Source organism: Dinoponera quadriceps, unplaced genomic scaffold (genome assembly GCF_001313825.1).
Source record: "Dinoponera quadriceps isolate SergipeBrazil2010 unplaced genomic scaffold, ASM131382v1 scaffold6073, whole genome shotgun sequence".
NCBI classification, from domain to species: Eukaryota; Metazoa; Arthropoda; class Insecta; order Hymenoptera; family Formicidae; genus Dinoponera; species Dinoponera quadriceps.
Genome location: NW_014561846.1, coordinates 49101 through 64412, shown reverse-complemented (window position 1 = coordinate 64412; position 15312 = coordinate 49101). Strand labels below are relative to the sequence as shown.

The following is a 15312-nucleotide window of genomic DNA, read 5'->3' as shown; positions in this document are numbered from 1 at the left end:
TATATATATATATATATATATATATATATATATATATATATATATTTCACTTAGATTAAAAAAGAATTGTAACAAAATGTAGAAAAACACGAATGATATTTTATATACAAATCAGTGTTGCGTAGGAAAAATATATTCATGAATAACTAATTACGCGGGATAACTTTGAATATATATACACATATATGTGTGTGTAGATTTGTAAATATATGTTTATGTATGCTGATGCATATTTATAAATATATATTTTCATAGAGGAAATGTATCAGCGTATCGTAAAGTATTGTTAACCCTTAGCTTATTTGGTGAAAATGCTTTGGTGAGTGTTTTCTGAATGCATCGATGAAGAATCAAACTTTGAATCTGGTTTTTTTCAAGAGATTTTATTCATAAATATATCAATTTTTACATTCACGCCAACACGTCCTGTATCAATCTGTAGCAAAATTATTTAAAAATAAATAATATGGAATTCCAGAAGATTTCCTTTTCTTCAGAGCAGTTAAGGGTTAGTATTATACGACGATATGAAATATCGTGTATATATATATGTGACATCGCGAGTAGCGACATTTGCAACTGCATATAAAAAATGTACGCTGATGCATTTACAAATATATATTCAAAGTCGTTATTCATTAATACATTTTGCCGAACACCGGTATATAAACTTTTGTCGATGTCACTTGTTGTTGTGTTGTACCTGTTGCCAAGGACTTGGTATAGCAACAGCCTACTTAAGAAGTTTCGTTCTTGAGTTTGTATAATACATTATTATATACTCATACAATTTACAATTCCACTATTCTTTTTTTATCAACCGCCAAAAATATATGCCGCATTTATACGTTATAAATTAGTGGAAGAGGAACGCGCCCGAACACACTTACGCTTTTAATTGTTACGATAAACAAGTTTAAATACACTGGGCAACAAGTAACATCTGCTCCGTATACCGTTCAGTGAGCCAACTAACATACATATGATCATATAATACATTAGTATAATACAACATGATACAATTCGGTTTGCATTGAATAACTTGGCAATCGACGTTTTGCCCTCCCATGCAACTCGCGAGAAGTAACAATATATTTTGTGATAGTTACGAGGTGACAAAAAGATATATATATATACACATATATATAATATATATTTTTTTCTCTCCCTTTCTTTCTCTCTCTCTCTATACAGATTCTACAACTCGATTGCATCAACACGTTAACTTTTTGCACAGAAGCCTTTGAAGAATAAAGTTTTAACGGTTCAATCAAGGTGGAAAGGAACGTGATGCTAAATCCAACAAGAATCACCCACTCATACCCCACAAAACTTCTAAGTACAACATCAACAAAAGATAAATTGAAAGAGTTCTCAATACACCAAGATACGATACCGATTGAAACACATCGTAATTCGAACTAGACTAATTCAACGTGTCGTCGATCTGAGCCGTCTTCTCTCTCATTTATGTCCTAATGGCGAGTATCGATTTCGTGTGGAAGTAAGAAACTAGTAGTTCGTCAATATATGAATACATTGCGCTTTACGTTAAAGAATTTTGTGAAATGTTCCGCATCTGCGAGATTGAAACTCCTCTCTCGCTGATGCGTCGAGTATTACATCGCAAGTTTGGGACACAATCGTAGAAAGGCTACCGCGAGTGTATAAGTCTCGATGATACTTCACTAAACCTCCGCACCCAAGTCCCGCACACCTTGCTCGGCAATCGGCACATACTTGTCGTCTATCTTCATGAGTAGAATGACCTTGTCGACATGCGACCGCCGGTTGGGATCGCGATGATTCGGCGACCAACGGTGAACCACACAGCCCTCCATACCTCTTTCCGGCACCCAGTGTTGCCAGCCGGAACGACCGCCCTGTTGTCTCATTCTTTCGTCTGGCCAGATCACGTCTATGCGCCGACCCAGATTGATCGCGTCATATACTTGATTAGGATCCATGATCTGGTGAAGAGAGAGAGAGAGAGAGAGAGAGAGAGAGAGAGAGAGAGAGAGAGAGAGAGAGAGAATCATCTCATTGAACTGTTAATTTAATCAACTGAAATTAATATGATAAAAGCGATTTTCTTGAAACAATTCAACGATGATGCTTCTACAGGATTCCTCAGACAAACGGAACAAAAAAAGTCCTCTACCACTTTGCAAACAACACTGCTTTGTTCTACACCCTCACAAAGTTTGTCCATGCTGATCTGGGAGTATATTGAATGCATTATAATATCGGTCACTTACGCAAACCCTTTGGAAAACCTCTTCTTTCTCCAGTTTGCTGGAAAAGCTCGTCTCGCTCTTTGTTTCCGTTTTAATGTCACTGTTACTGAGCAATCCGGCTAGACTAGCGAGCGTGGAGCTGGTTGGCTTGCCGACGGAAGCGAGCGAGCCTCTGTTACCGCCGAGGGAGCCCGTATTCGCACGGCCGAGAGAACCGCGACCGGTCGAACCTCCGATTTGGCAGCCGGACTCCATCGACTGCGAGCCGGACGTGTTGTGGCCTGACTGAGCGTACCCTGCGCATACAGAAGTCTGTAAGTAGTCTAAAATACCGTGATTAGATTACGTTTTTTTTGTTTAACATTAGTTGTGTATCTAAAAAGTGTTGAAATTCATTCACACAGCTTTATTGCACATGAATTATCACACGATATACAAGAATCAAATTAAGATAATTTTTTATTGTGCGCGAATCAGGAGTGGAATCAGAAAATGTCGTATGAATCGTGTAGGCTGTTTTTTTCTGCCTCACTAAACATTTTATTGTGCAACTATGCGTGATATCTGAATTACCGTTATTTTAAATATAATTTATTCGATACAAATTTCTTACCGACTCCACTGAAAGAATTAAATAATACGTTTAAACGATACATAAACAATTTTTACACGAAATTTCGAGAGAATATTTGTGGTCTCGAAGAAACCTGAGAAGATATTATTTATAACAAATGCTTGCGTAAAAATGTGCGAAATATTTCATAAAATATTCACTTTCCGATAACATCACCTTAACACTTTAATAAAATCATATAAATCGATCACAGATATTAATATTTGTACATTGGCGCATCGATGAATTTGCAAAATTTTTTTTCAAAGTTTATGCTTACAATGATCTATTCCACTTGTCATTCTACATACAAAAGTGTTAGCGTTAAATGTTAAAAATATAGGAATCGATATGTGTTAAAAAATGTATGATTCAATTAAAAGAAAAAAAATGACGTTGAAACGACTTTGAATTATTGACTGTACAACGTAAGAAGAAAGATATTTAGGTGAGGACATTAAAATGGCCCACCCTATATATTTAATATTTTGTTCCTTATTGTAACATAAAAAACTTGGGATGTGACTCAGTCGGCAAATACCGGTGTGTATGTTGTAAGTCGTCATCGCGTATATTCCATCATTCCCGAAGCCTCCGTCATCTTGGGAGCCGGTACCGCCCGAGGAGCAACCTTGGCCGCATCTCCTTCTTATTCTACAAACGAACGAACGTTGAATTATTGTACCGCTCGGATCGTAACTTCTTCGTGTGTAAAAATATATATATAAGATTTGTTTTCCTTTTATCTACAGGAGGCTACATTATAATGTACACAATATTGAGATATTGCATACAACTTTCTCTTTTAATCAATATGTAAAAAGTGTGACAACCAGATTTGTACATATCGGATGAGAAGCTGACGCGAGGAAAAGACACACACCTTCGCCACAATTTTAACGCAGTACTTTTTATGGTGCCGAAACTCAACGGTCCGCCGACTATCGAGCACAATTGCTCGTTGGTCTCGGCGTAGCTGGTGGTCAATGGTGACACGTAGATCGGATATCCAATTGGCTGGTCGCACGAACTGTTGATGATGTTTCTCAGCGCTTGCTTGGCGTTCTGTATCGAGCCGCGCTCCGGGTTTCTGTTTCTCAGATATACCAGCTCCTGCTGCTGCCCGGCCCAGAGTCCGCGGACGCACTCGCGATTCATCTTGATCACTCGAAAACTCAGAAAACGTTTGTTCAGCATTATCACTTTGTACTCGTCTATACCGTCGTCCAGCACGTGTCTGCAAAATTCCGAAAAAATTCAAAGCAATCCGATTGAATCGTCCAACCTAAATACCAACCTGAGCGCCAATAGGCTGGGCGCACCACTCAACACGGCATTCCTCCAAAGTGGGTCCGCTTCGTGACTAATAACGAGATTTTTGTCGTGACTGTCGATCGCCTCGAAGAGCGGCGCTGACTCCACGTACTGTTCCGGGCTCATAAAATGGTCCTGGTGCAGTTTCAAGGCCATCCTCACACCCTTCGCGACTACGCTGCGCAATAAGTCGACATCGTGCAACACCCACTCGTCGCGGACCGAGGTTATTCGGAAATCTCCTGTCATCGAACACATTAGTTCAATACAACGTGGAATATATTATATATGATTTTAACTTACAATAAGAAGTCACTTTTTATGAAAAGATATTGTTTCAGAGATAGACAGAAGTACACGACCAATTTTGTCAAAAACTAATTCGCTCTAAATTCAAAAAACGTTGTGACAAATTAAGAATGATGACATAGGGTGCCTCAGCATAAGGAGAACACTTATGTATCTTAAATATGGGGACCTCAAAAAAAAATCGAAAAAAATGACTGTAAAAAAATTTTCCTTCTATTGGACCCGTGTACAAGGACATTCTCTGCTTCAGTTTACATCAGAAACTGAAGTTTGTATAGTATGCCATGTAACAACCTGTGCATTCAATTGCTAAGACAATGATGAACAGTGAATTCTATTTAAATACGCGTCTCNTTTTTTTTTTTTTTTTTTTTTTACATACTAACAGAACATGCACACCGATGCTATAGGACAGGTGAGAGAGGACACATCAAGTACCTTTAAACAACGCATGTAGCCCATAAAGAAAAAATTCAACGCTCGAAACGGTGTTGTGAGATGCAGCACCTAACACACGTCTTCCCAATAGACTTAAGGCGAGACACAACGATACGAGAGATGAATCACGTGTTCTATCCAGTGACTAGAAAATACAAAGGTATCGCATGAAATATAGCTTCTAGAAAATAAATCGTCACCTTAGTGCTACAATCGTCACTTTAATCTCGTAGAGGCGAAACATTCCTCCTACTGTAAGGCTTCCTTGCTATAATTCAATCTTCTGTAGGGAACAACTTGGAATTTCTTTTCTCTTACTACTAGATATAAAATGACCAGGGTTGGGTAAATTAACTCAAGTTGAAAGTTAACTTTGCAAACCTATATATATATATATATAAAGCTAGCCTATATAATTAATCTTTCTCTAAACTATATATCATTTGCATAATTAACTATTAACTTGAATGAACTAATTTTAACTCAACTTTTATGCTCGTTTCTACCATCATGATTTTAATCGACGATTAACTTGACGGCACTGATCAATACGTCGAATTAATCGTCAATTAGATTTAAACCATAATGATAAAACGGGCATTAATTAGTTGGCATTTTAGGTAATTTTTAACTTAAAAGAAAAAAAAAAGTTAATTTGCCCAACTCTGAAAATAATGCTAATGATATTTCTAAAGCAAGAAATTGCGGGTCGAATTATTGACAAATACATTACACACACACATCTCGCCAACAAACGGCTTTGTGTAGTAATAAGGTGACGAAATAATGCGAACATCACAATGTATCACCTTATCGTGTTTACCAGCGCAATATTGTATCCAGTCGAGATAAACATTGCAGAAGCTGCTGCGCGTGATGCCACTCGCGCGGAAATCAAAGTCCTCGTCGATATTCATATTGAAGACCGGGTCGAGATCGATGAAGTTCTTCTCGAGCGTCGGCTTCAGTGCGTCGGCGATGTCCGGGTTCTCCAGCCATTGTTTCAGCTTAGGTGATCTCAAGGTGTAGAAGACAATACTCTTGACGTAGTAAGTAACCAGCACCTTGCGAAACTCGAACACCTGCAGCATGGAACCCGCCGAGTTGTCGGAGATGGAGTAACCCTCGAGCACGTACTTGGCACTCGCCACTTCCCAGGCGAGCCAACGCTGACTGAAGGCCGCGTTTACGCTGAGTACATTCGAGAGATGGCCCATTTCGCAGCAACAGCAATTGTCGTTGTCTTCGATACCCTCGGAGATCGCTTCCACCTAAAAGGATCCATAGCTAAATTACATTGCATTTTTACATTCAAATGAGTGTGTACAGGACAAACTTGTGTTCTCGAGGTCATTCTAAGCAAAAAAAGTTTCGATACATTATATTTGGCGAATTCGGCTCAATCACTGAGAAATTGAATTCTTGCGAATAATGCAAATTTTTGGATGACAACGAAATGTTAATGAAAAATAACCGATATAAGTCGTTGTAAAAATACAACGCATAAATAGGTGTCGAAAGGAATTTGGTAAATTCGCTCCTCCTCACCTCTCTCTGTTGGCAGTAGGTCCCCCGGAATTCGAGGCCTCTCAGCTGGAAGGTCACCAGGCCGTTGCCCAGTTGAACGACGTGAACCAAGCAGTTCAAGTAATCGGACGCGAGCAGGAAGCAATCGCCCTGCTCGACGTTCCCCCAACGGCCGAGCGCGAGATCGCCACAGAGGCTGTGCTGGAGGGATCTGGTGAGTTGCTCGTAGAATATCGAGTTGAGATTGTTGTCGTCCGCGCCGAGATTGCGATCGAGGTGCGAGGACATGCGCGTGTTGGAGTGGTCGACCCGCCTGGTCTTGTAGTCTCTCTCCCAGAACTTGACCGGTCGCACGTACGAGGAGACGAAGATCGCGCTGCCGAGCAGCGGGTTCAACGGCGTGCTCAGCATCGCCGAGATGCCGGCCTGCAGGAAGAGCATCGCCGAGTGCGGCACCGAGAAAGGCTGAGCGAACGCGTGGAAGGCGCTGCCCCAGGTGATCTGCCAGGGCGCGATGTACGTGACGACGAAGCGGATCTTGAGCAAGAGCTCGTGGATCTTGGCGAAGGCGATCCCGGTGACGAAGTAGTCGACGAGGAAGGTCTCGCTCAGGCCGCGGACGTCCCGTTGGAAGAAGAGGACCGCGAAGACGAGGACGAGGTAGCGGGTGGACGGGTCCGAGTAGGCGGATCTGAGGGACTTGAGGCCGCAGACGACGACGACGAGGGCGCCGACGCTCTCGCCGAACTTGTCGACGATCCGCGGCGTGCACTCGGTGAGCGCGCCGAGGAAGACCACCGGGTAGAGGACGTTGCGCTCGAGGAAGCAGAGGCAGACGTAGGCCTTCTCGAACCACATGATCTTGACGGGCTCGCGCACCTCGAACTGAGCGTGCTCGTGGCTGCGCAGAACGGGCCTCGCCAGGCAGAGCCACGGCAGCTGCTTGCGCAGCTGCGGCACGACGTAGTGCAGGAGGAAGCCCAGGCAGCCGGCGATGCCCCAGAGTATCGGGTTCAGCTCCGGCTGCAGGGCGGTGAACACCGTCGAGCAGTGGACGGCGAAGGTGAGGGTGCCGATCACGGCGCAGACGATCAGGTCGTTCTTCAGCCGGGCGTTCACCGTCGAGCGCAGCTTGCCGGGCAGAGGGTCCACCAGCTCGGCGTCCGACATCTGCTCGCCCACTTTGATCTTCCGGCCGGAGGTCGTGTTCTCGATGATCTTCGCCTCCCTCTCCTCCTCCTCCGCGTAGTTGTCGACGGGTGGCCACAGGTTCGCCTTGAGTATGTCCCAAATGACGGTGGGGTCGGAAGAGGAGCGGCTCAGGTGGTAGGAGACGGCGACGAGCAGACTGGCGAATATGGAGAAGAGGATGTGCTGGGAGGACTTGGGCTCGTTCACGGCGCCGTACGCGAACCCGTACAGGACGAAGACGGTGAGTACGCTGCGACAGAGGCAGTACAACGACGACACCAGGCTGGTGGTCGCGTTGCCGCCGAACAGGTGTATATCCAGGTGCTCGCACACGTACATGAGGAACGTGTTGATTTGCGGGAACAGCCCGAGGGAGAAGACGATCGGGAAGCAGAGCAGGAAGACCAGCAGCGCGTTGCGCGCCTGCGCTATCAGCTCGTAATCGGCGACGCGCAGCCCGTAGACCCGGAAGTCCGAGGACTTGCCCAGGCTCCTCAGCGTCTCGTCGAGTATCAGGATCAGGCCCGAGCAGAGGATGTAGTAGACTGGCCTGGAGAAGACGATGACGCGATTGAAGCCGTGCGTGGGCGAGGCGGCGTCGGGTTGCACCGACTTCAGCAGCGAGTATTGGCAGCCGGCCGTGACGAAGCAGAAGACGAAGGCGAAGATGTCGCGATAGAAGCCCTGCTGCAGCAGCAAGAGGCTCAGCCCGGCCACCGCCGCCGCCAGCAGGGTGGACGCCACGGTCTCCAGGAGCGTCAGGTTGCGGTCGAGCAGCGCCAGCAGCGCCAGCCGGTCGAAGCGCACCTTCACGTGCGGCAGCCTGCCGATCTTCCACTTGTAGTAATGCCGGGTCTGCTTGCGCTTCGGCGGCGTGTCCAGGCCCTCCAGCCGACCCTCGATGAAGCGGTTCCACGAGAGGCTGGTGTTGATGTCGGGCTCTTGGTGCGCCGGCATCCGGCCGGTGGCCGTCTCCGGGTGGTGGTGGTGGTGGTGGTGGTGGTACGCGTTCAGGTTCAAATTGCCCAGGAGGTTCTGCAGCCGGCGGTTCCGGTCGGCCATCGAGTCCGAGCGCGCGATCGACAGCGTCGTCTGCTGGTGGAACTGTTCCGAGTTCTCGCACTGGTTCGAGCTGCCGGTATTCGAGGAGACCAGGTTGGACGGCGGCGAGCTCTGCTGCGTCTTCGTCCGATTGCTGGCCGGGCTCGACAGCACCGGCGGCGTGTCGATTATCACCGTCAGCCCGGCAGAGTTGAGCGACAGGCTGCTGTAACTGTTGCTCAGCGAGTCCGCCAGCTCCCAGTTCGCGTCGTAGTGCTGGTTGAGCTGCTGCCGCAGCAGGCTGTTCAACAGCTTCTCGTTGTTGTGCTGGTTACTGGCCGCCGTCGTCGCGACGTCCGAGGCCTTCTCGTCGAAGGTGTACGCCAGCCAGCAGCCGTTGTCGTCGCGAAAGTAGTGCACCGCGCCCTCCGACGTGTCGTTGTGATTGGTCGCCAGGTGGCACTCGCCGGTCGAGATGAGGCCGAAGAGCGCGGTCAACGGCACGACGTTGTCGTCGCGGCCGCCGATGCGCGGCCCGCTGCGTTGGCCGCGGAACGGCCGCTTCAGCCGGCCGTACCTCGTGCGGATGTTGCGACTGTCGGTGCTGCGGTGCAGCCGTCGCTCGCACGACGCGTTGCCGCTCGACTGCCCGGGCAGCTCCCGCTCGGAGTTGAGCAACGCGGCCAGCAACGGCGGCGCCGGGCTCGGCAGTAGCGTGCTCAGTTCGTTGTTCGAGCCGGTGGTCTGCTGCTCCAACTTGCCGCTACCGCCGCCGCCGCCGCCGCCGCTACCGCTACCACCACCACCACCACCGCCACCGCCGCTACCACCGCCACCGCCGCTGCCGCCGCCGCTGCCCCGTCGCCTGGCCTTCTCTCGTCGCACCTCCAGATAACGCTTGAAATTCTCCCGCGGCTGCTGTTCCGCGCTCGCAATACTGTCGTCCGCGGTATCCGGCAGTTTCGCGCGACTCTGCTTAGGAATCGCACCCTGGTGACGCTTGTTGGCGACGTTGTCCGCCTCCAGCAGCTTCCGCTTCACCTCGTTCTCCAGGCTGAGGGTCGTCGTGCTGGACGATCCCGAGTCGGGCTCCTTCGTGTGGAGATCTGCGCACAAATCAACGCGCGACCGTGTGCCTTCAGGAGCTGTATGGAGAAAAATATTACTTGTACTGCGAGGAAAAACAATGGCTTTATTTTTTCTTTCTTTTAAATAACGGTTATTTTGAACGAAGACTATTCTCGCGACAATCGTATCCAAATATATTGTTCTCTCTTTCGCTTTTCAAAAATATTACAAACTTTAACATTCGATTGATCGGAATATATTTTATATATTTTTCTTCGATAGAAGTTTATATTCTTGAAAAGAGATCTTCTTCTGTGCAAATAATGATGAGTTTTTATAACAGCATAAGGAGAGAACATCTAAATATCGTTTTTAATGATACGAGAGAAACGTTTCAAAGGAGGAATGCAGGAGATATGCCGTTCTCCTTATGCCGAGACACGCTGCTACTTATATAAAGAGCAAAAATATATATCTTCTCTTCAAGATAACCATTATTTAAAAGAAGAGCAAAATAAACTAAGCAATTGCTCTTCTTTGTGGTACAATATTTTTCTCCACGACTTGAGGTTTGCTTTCTGCACTGGTCGCACTAGTTCAAAAAGTATACACTGAAGCGTTAGATCTGTTTTTTTCACTGAACCGACACGTCTCTTTCTTCCATCAATTCTTAACGTTTAGAAGCAGGGAGATTGCAGGAAAGGTAGCTTATTAAAAGCAACACAAAGTTAAAAGTTTAGTAACATAAATTCAGGCTAAGAAAAAATAAGTGTGTATGGAAGAATACAGTCAAGAGCATGTATTTAAAGGAAATTGCGAGCAAAGTTCACGATTCTAGGTTTTTATATCTTTCCCTGACATTTTCATGACTTCTCGCGGTTTTCTCTGACAACTCTGCTAAACTTTTCGAACTAGTGAATTGAGCGCAGATGAAGAACAGACCGCGTGTTACCAACCAATCCATGCAGAAGATATTAGATACATGATTGGTCAATTTCTTTCTGCATTATCCGTGGCTATGCAAGTGTGTCACAACTCGTCTACTATGAAGACCGCGAGAAGTCGATTTGATTGATAAGAGAAGGGAACACACCATAGGGTGTCAAATAAATTCCAACTTTATGAATCATATTCTGCACAATCTATAGTGGCCTCCAACTTACAATCTGTACTAGCCGTCTGTAGGCTTTCTGATGTATCCGTATCATCAGAGCGTGCGAAAGTCCAAAATACTGGCAGCACGAATTAGAAAAAACGTAACAGTATATATAAGCTTGCATACAGCGAGACATTACTTGACCGGAAGATTCTTTTTGCTCTTACCTGAAAGCTGTTCTACAATGGCCGTAAGAGTAAGGCGATTTAACTGTCATAGAATTTAAATGTTTTTAAAACGGCGCTGCCTATCGCAGTCAGAACGTTCGTTTTGATCGTAAGAGGTGAAGAAAATAATTCGTCGGCGATCTTACACAGCCACACTCTTGCGGTTATTGCAAAAGTTTCTCTTAAAAACGCTGAACTTACTCTTACTCGTCCAAGGGTCCATCGGACAATCGCCGCTCTCGAACAACCAATCAATGCCCACTACGCTGCCCGAATTGAGCGGGTCTTCGGTGTTCTTGGTCGAGCGCTTCTCCTTGGTCTTTTCACCGTCGGAAAACTCGTGGCTACTTTGGCTGGCGTTACTGTATCTCCTTTTAACGCTAGGCTTCGACTCCTCGAGCAACGCATCTCGCGAATTTGCCGAGTTATTATCTATCGCATTGTCATCGTTAAATCTAGAGAAAGAAATCACAGAAAATTGTGTTTCATTAGCGCATTCAATGGAAAAAGACAGCAAGGTTGTTGAGGTATTGTACCTCGTGAAATCATCTTCGAATCTACAAGCGCTGTGACTTCGGTCTCGACCGGACGCAGCGCTCGCGTCACCCATGTTCTTTCGCGTGAGAAACGGGCTGAAGGAGTCTCGCAGGCTAAATCCTCCCGAACTTTCGTTGGCGAACTGTTCGTCGCTCTGTTCCGCTATCGGGTGAACTATCTCGGATCCATAACTAAGATACGGTAAGAGCTGCAGTTGGTTTCTCTTCAGTGTGTTTTGCGGTAAGACCTTCAACCGTTCATTCGCATCGTAAATATGCAATTCGCGAGATGAGATACCGAACGAGTAAAAAAGAACCGGATGAATATTCAAGAGAAGAGTACCTTCTTACTATTTATTGTTTCGAGACTTTGCGGATGAAGAGGCAGGTTATTGTCGTCGGTATTGTTTGTATTTTTACTAGTAGCACCAATCGTTTCAAGGCTTTGTGGATGTACGAGTTGCTGATGCGGTTTCTTCGTAATAACCTGAGGATCAGGAGATTGTCAGATTTGTATCGCGCGCTAAGAAACGAGTTGTTTAATATTTCATTCGGTTATCTATTCAAAAAAGAAATGAACAATTCCTTGAATCTCCTGATTTTTCAGACAATTGTTGTTTCAGTCTATTTGTGTAAAATAAATATATCTTGTCAATATATGTGATATATTTGTGTCCTCAATGTTTTCCACTCATAAAAGTTTATATAAATAAAATTAAGAATCACTCGAGTTTCAATGGTTAAATTAAAAACAATTTCGAAAGAAACTATTTTCCTAGGCATAAACAAATTCCCGGAGAATTTCAGGTTTCCCAGGTAGTAAACGGTACGATCTACAGACGATAAGAATTCATTTACCTCCAATGATTGCGGATGAGATGAAATCTTATTGTTGTCCGTGTCTCCCTTTTTCGATATGATCTCCAAACTCTGCGGATGATCATTTATCAGGTGTGTTTCCATTGGTATGGAATTGGAATTAAGTCTGCGGACGCTTTGGTTAGATTTCCAGTACGGGTAATCGTCGCCAGGATGTTCCAACTCCAGCGAACTGGTCTGTTTTATTTGACTCTCAGATCCCGTTTTACCGAGGCTGCTTTGTTTCGAGTGTCGATTTCTCGAGTCTTCGGACGCGTGCCGACACAACTTACGAGGTCCCGGTCGGTCTTCTTCCGCAATCACCACGCATTTCTGTCGCTTCAATCTCCATTCTACGTACAGGAACAACTGATCAAAACGCTGAACGAATAGATTTTTATTATCTATTTGTGTGTGTATATATATATATAAAGAATTAAACGCTCAATTACCATTTATAATATTCTTAAAACGTGGCTCATGGTACTGTGCAGAAACCAACTCAGCCTCATGCACGTTAATGCTAGTTACCATTGGTTTATTAAGTTGCTGGGCCTCCTCTGAGCTTTCTGAACTGTTTTTCCTATGTATTTCTACCTTTAGATCTATAGTCGAGCTAGGCTTATCTCGATTGTACTCGGACGTTATACTATCGGCATCGGCATTCTGTATATTTGTTTCTATGAATGAGTTACGCGATGAACATTCCACAGGTGGTGTGTCTGTTTTACCTGAGGGCAAAATTTGTCTTCTTAATAATAGAATGCAGCATTTTCCCCGCACAATATGAAAATAGAGGAATCTGTTTAACTAAAAAATCGAACAATGAAAAAATATGGATGAGAAAAAAAAATACATATGGAAGAAATAAAAATACATATAGTAAAATTGTGTTTTTTTTTACTTAAACAGAATTATGGTAAGTAACAAAGTATGGTGCTTTATGCCTCTTTTCATTATACCCCTGGTAAAGAAGTAATACAATAGTCTATTATTAACTGAAGTTATTGTTGGATTCTACATGATATATACCATTCAAAACTTGTAACTCTATGCCATGGCTTGTTTGATCTTGCGACTGTTCCCTGGTTTTATTATGCACTGCACGTTTTTTCTCACTCTCAGACTTCTGTTGGCTGATAGTTTGTCCTGGTTCTTCCAAACACTCGGTTGTATCATATACACAGTGTAGAGCATGATTCACACACTTTATCGTCCCAAAGACAGCAACAAACGACGAGCAATATACCAACCAAACGTATAACGTGGGAGGAAAATACTGAAATACGAGGTTACCCTTGATAAACATGTTTTAACAAATATACCAAGAGCAGGTATCCAGCAGCAGGAAATATAAACATTCCTTGGATAACAGCAGCTCCTTGCTGATTCTCTTGAGAGTGATGCAGGTCGGTACAACGAATCATCGGCTCAGACAATGAGAGCCGCGACGGAAAATTGGTGTGTCCGTTTGAACGGCAGAAATCGACTTACGCAACTCTCAAAATAAACAGCGTGGGGCCAGTGAACGAGCGGAGATGTGGCGCTTTCTATGTACCAGATAAATCGTGAATGGCAGACAGAGTAGAAACAGCCAGACGTAAAGGTGGAAGGTGTTGGAGAAGGCGTCGAGATGCGGATCGTAGAACCAACCGCCCGTCAGGCTCGCCCAGACGCCTTGCCTCAGGATCTCCAGCGTTTGCGAACCCATTCCAGTGGCCGAGGAAGCGCTGCCTCACCATCTTCTTTCCATCATTCTCGTCCTTGACGGCCAACGATAAAACGCTGCTCGCTGCTCACGCTCGAGATCGTAACTAAGCCTTCGGCAGCAACCAGTAGGCGTACGGAGAACTGCGAGCTCACCGTGCATCTTATTTCGCGTCCCTGTTAATCGATGGACTTGGCGCTCTCACGATTCGGCCGACCACCACGAATCCCACCTTCGAACCCGAAGGAGGCACGAAGTGTCACTCGACGGCGTCTTCAGTCATTCAATTATAGCGCTACACTTACATCCAGCATTCACACGGCGTTCGTCGGTAAAACAGATCGCGAGAATTCCACGTCAGACGCCGAATATCCAATAGGAGAATTTGCTTCCTAGGGTCACTAGCTGCGCCATTTTTATTTATGTGGAATAAGTCTCGGAGGTGTATACATATATATATATACATATATATATATATAACACACAGTCGGTAAAACTAACCTTTTTCGATCACCACCCGATCTACTCCACAATCATATTCACTCAAAATCAAAGTCCAATGATACATGTGACGTAATTAATTAACGCCTTCCATGCCTAGGTAACTTTATGGAGACGTTACTTTACGCCCTTCGAGCAATCTATTCTATAACTTTTAACGATGATATAGTTTGTCGTACAATATACGGTAGAAAAGCTGCGCAACGATAGCGACACTGTCGTTCATACAGAATATTGATGCGTGAAAAACGCCTAAACGCCTAAACATGTAGATATATATGAATGGTTTACTTACGGAAGATTACATTCACAGATGGGCAAGTATCTCTCACCGAATGAAAACATGTATTTATCAAATAATGATGTAATATAGAATACTTTAATATTTATTATTATTGGTAATTGTTTACAAATTGAAAGTTTTCAAAGTAATTCAAATATTGCTACGTTTACAACATACAGTAGCTGAGTGTAATATGTATATATATTTCTTCGATATGTTTCGAACGATGGAATGTATTGCTGAAATTCAATTTGTGGATTCTTTTTTAACAGACACTTGAGGAGATTGCTTTAATATCCATTACGTACTTCGCATTACTGCTGAAAGTCCTCATTTGCGCGATGCACGATAAGAATATATGTGCG

The 15312-nt window shown here is 44.7% G+C and overlaps 1 protein-coding gene across 4 annotated transcripts; it reads right to left on the bottom strand.

Annotated features, from left to right (window-relative positions):
• Positions 1-600: 600 nt before the first annotated feature.
• Positions 601-14975, bottom strand: LOC106751045 (pecanex-like protein 1). Of its 4 annotated transcripts, XM_014631808.1 has the most exons (17): positions 14665-14975; positions 14014-14568; positions 13488-13734; positions 12908-13186; positions 12456-12808; positions 11941-12084; positions 11598-11845; positions 11263-11516; positions 10902-10970; positions 6460-9815; positions 5721-6182; positions 4912-5056; positions 4148-4406; positions 3734-4087; positions 3392-3504; positions 2259-2533; positions 601-1970 (listed from the first exon to the last, which is right to left on the bottom strand). In XM_014631808.1, exons 2-17 carry the CDS (start codon positions 14164-14166, stop codon positions 1689-1691), a joined length of 6993 nt encoding a protein of 2330 aa, XP_014487294.1. In that variant the 5' UTR covers positions 14167-14568; positions 14665-14975; the 3' UTR covers positions 601-1688. The 4 variants fall into 4 exon arrangements, with proteins under 4 accessions (XP_014487294.1, XP_014487295.1, XP_014487296.1 ...); XM_014631809.1 differs by having other exon boundaries at positions 6460-9776; positions 14014-14975; XM_014631810.1 differs by lacking the exon at positions 10902-10970 and having other exon boundaries at positions 14014-14975.
• Positions 14976-15312: the final 337 nt, after the last annotated feature.

Bases quoted from the DNA above. Each gene is read 5' to 3' on its own strand.
- LOC106751045 (XM_014631808.1), bottom strand. From the start codon at position 14,166: ATGGGTTCGCAAACGCTGGAGATCCTGAGGCAAGGCGTCTGGGCGAGC. The intron at 4,088-4,147 runs GTTGGTATTTAG...GGAATTTTGCAG, and splicing joins CCCAGCCTATTGGCGCTCAG to ACACGTGCTGGACGACGGTA. The intron at 3,505-3,733 runs GTGTGTGTCTTT...GTTCGTTTGTAG, and splicing joins GCGTTAAAATTGTGGCGAAG to AATAAGAAGGAGATGCGGCC.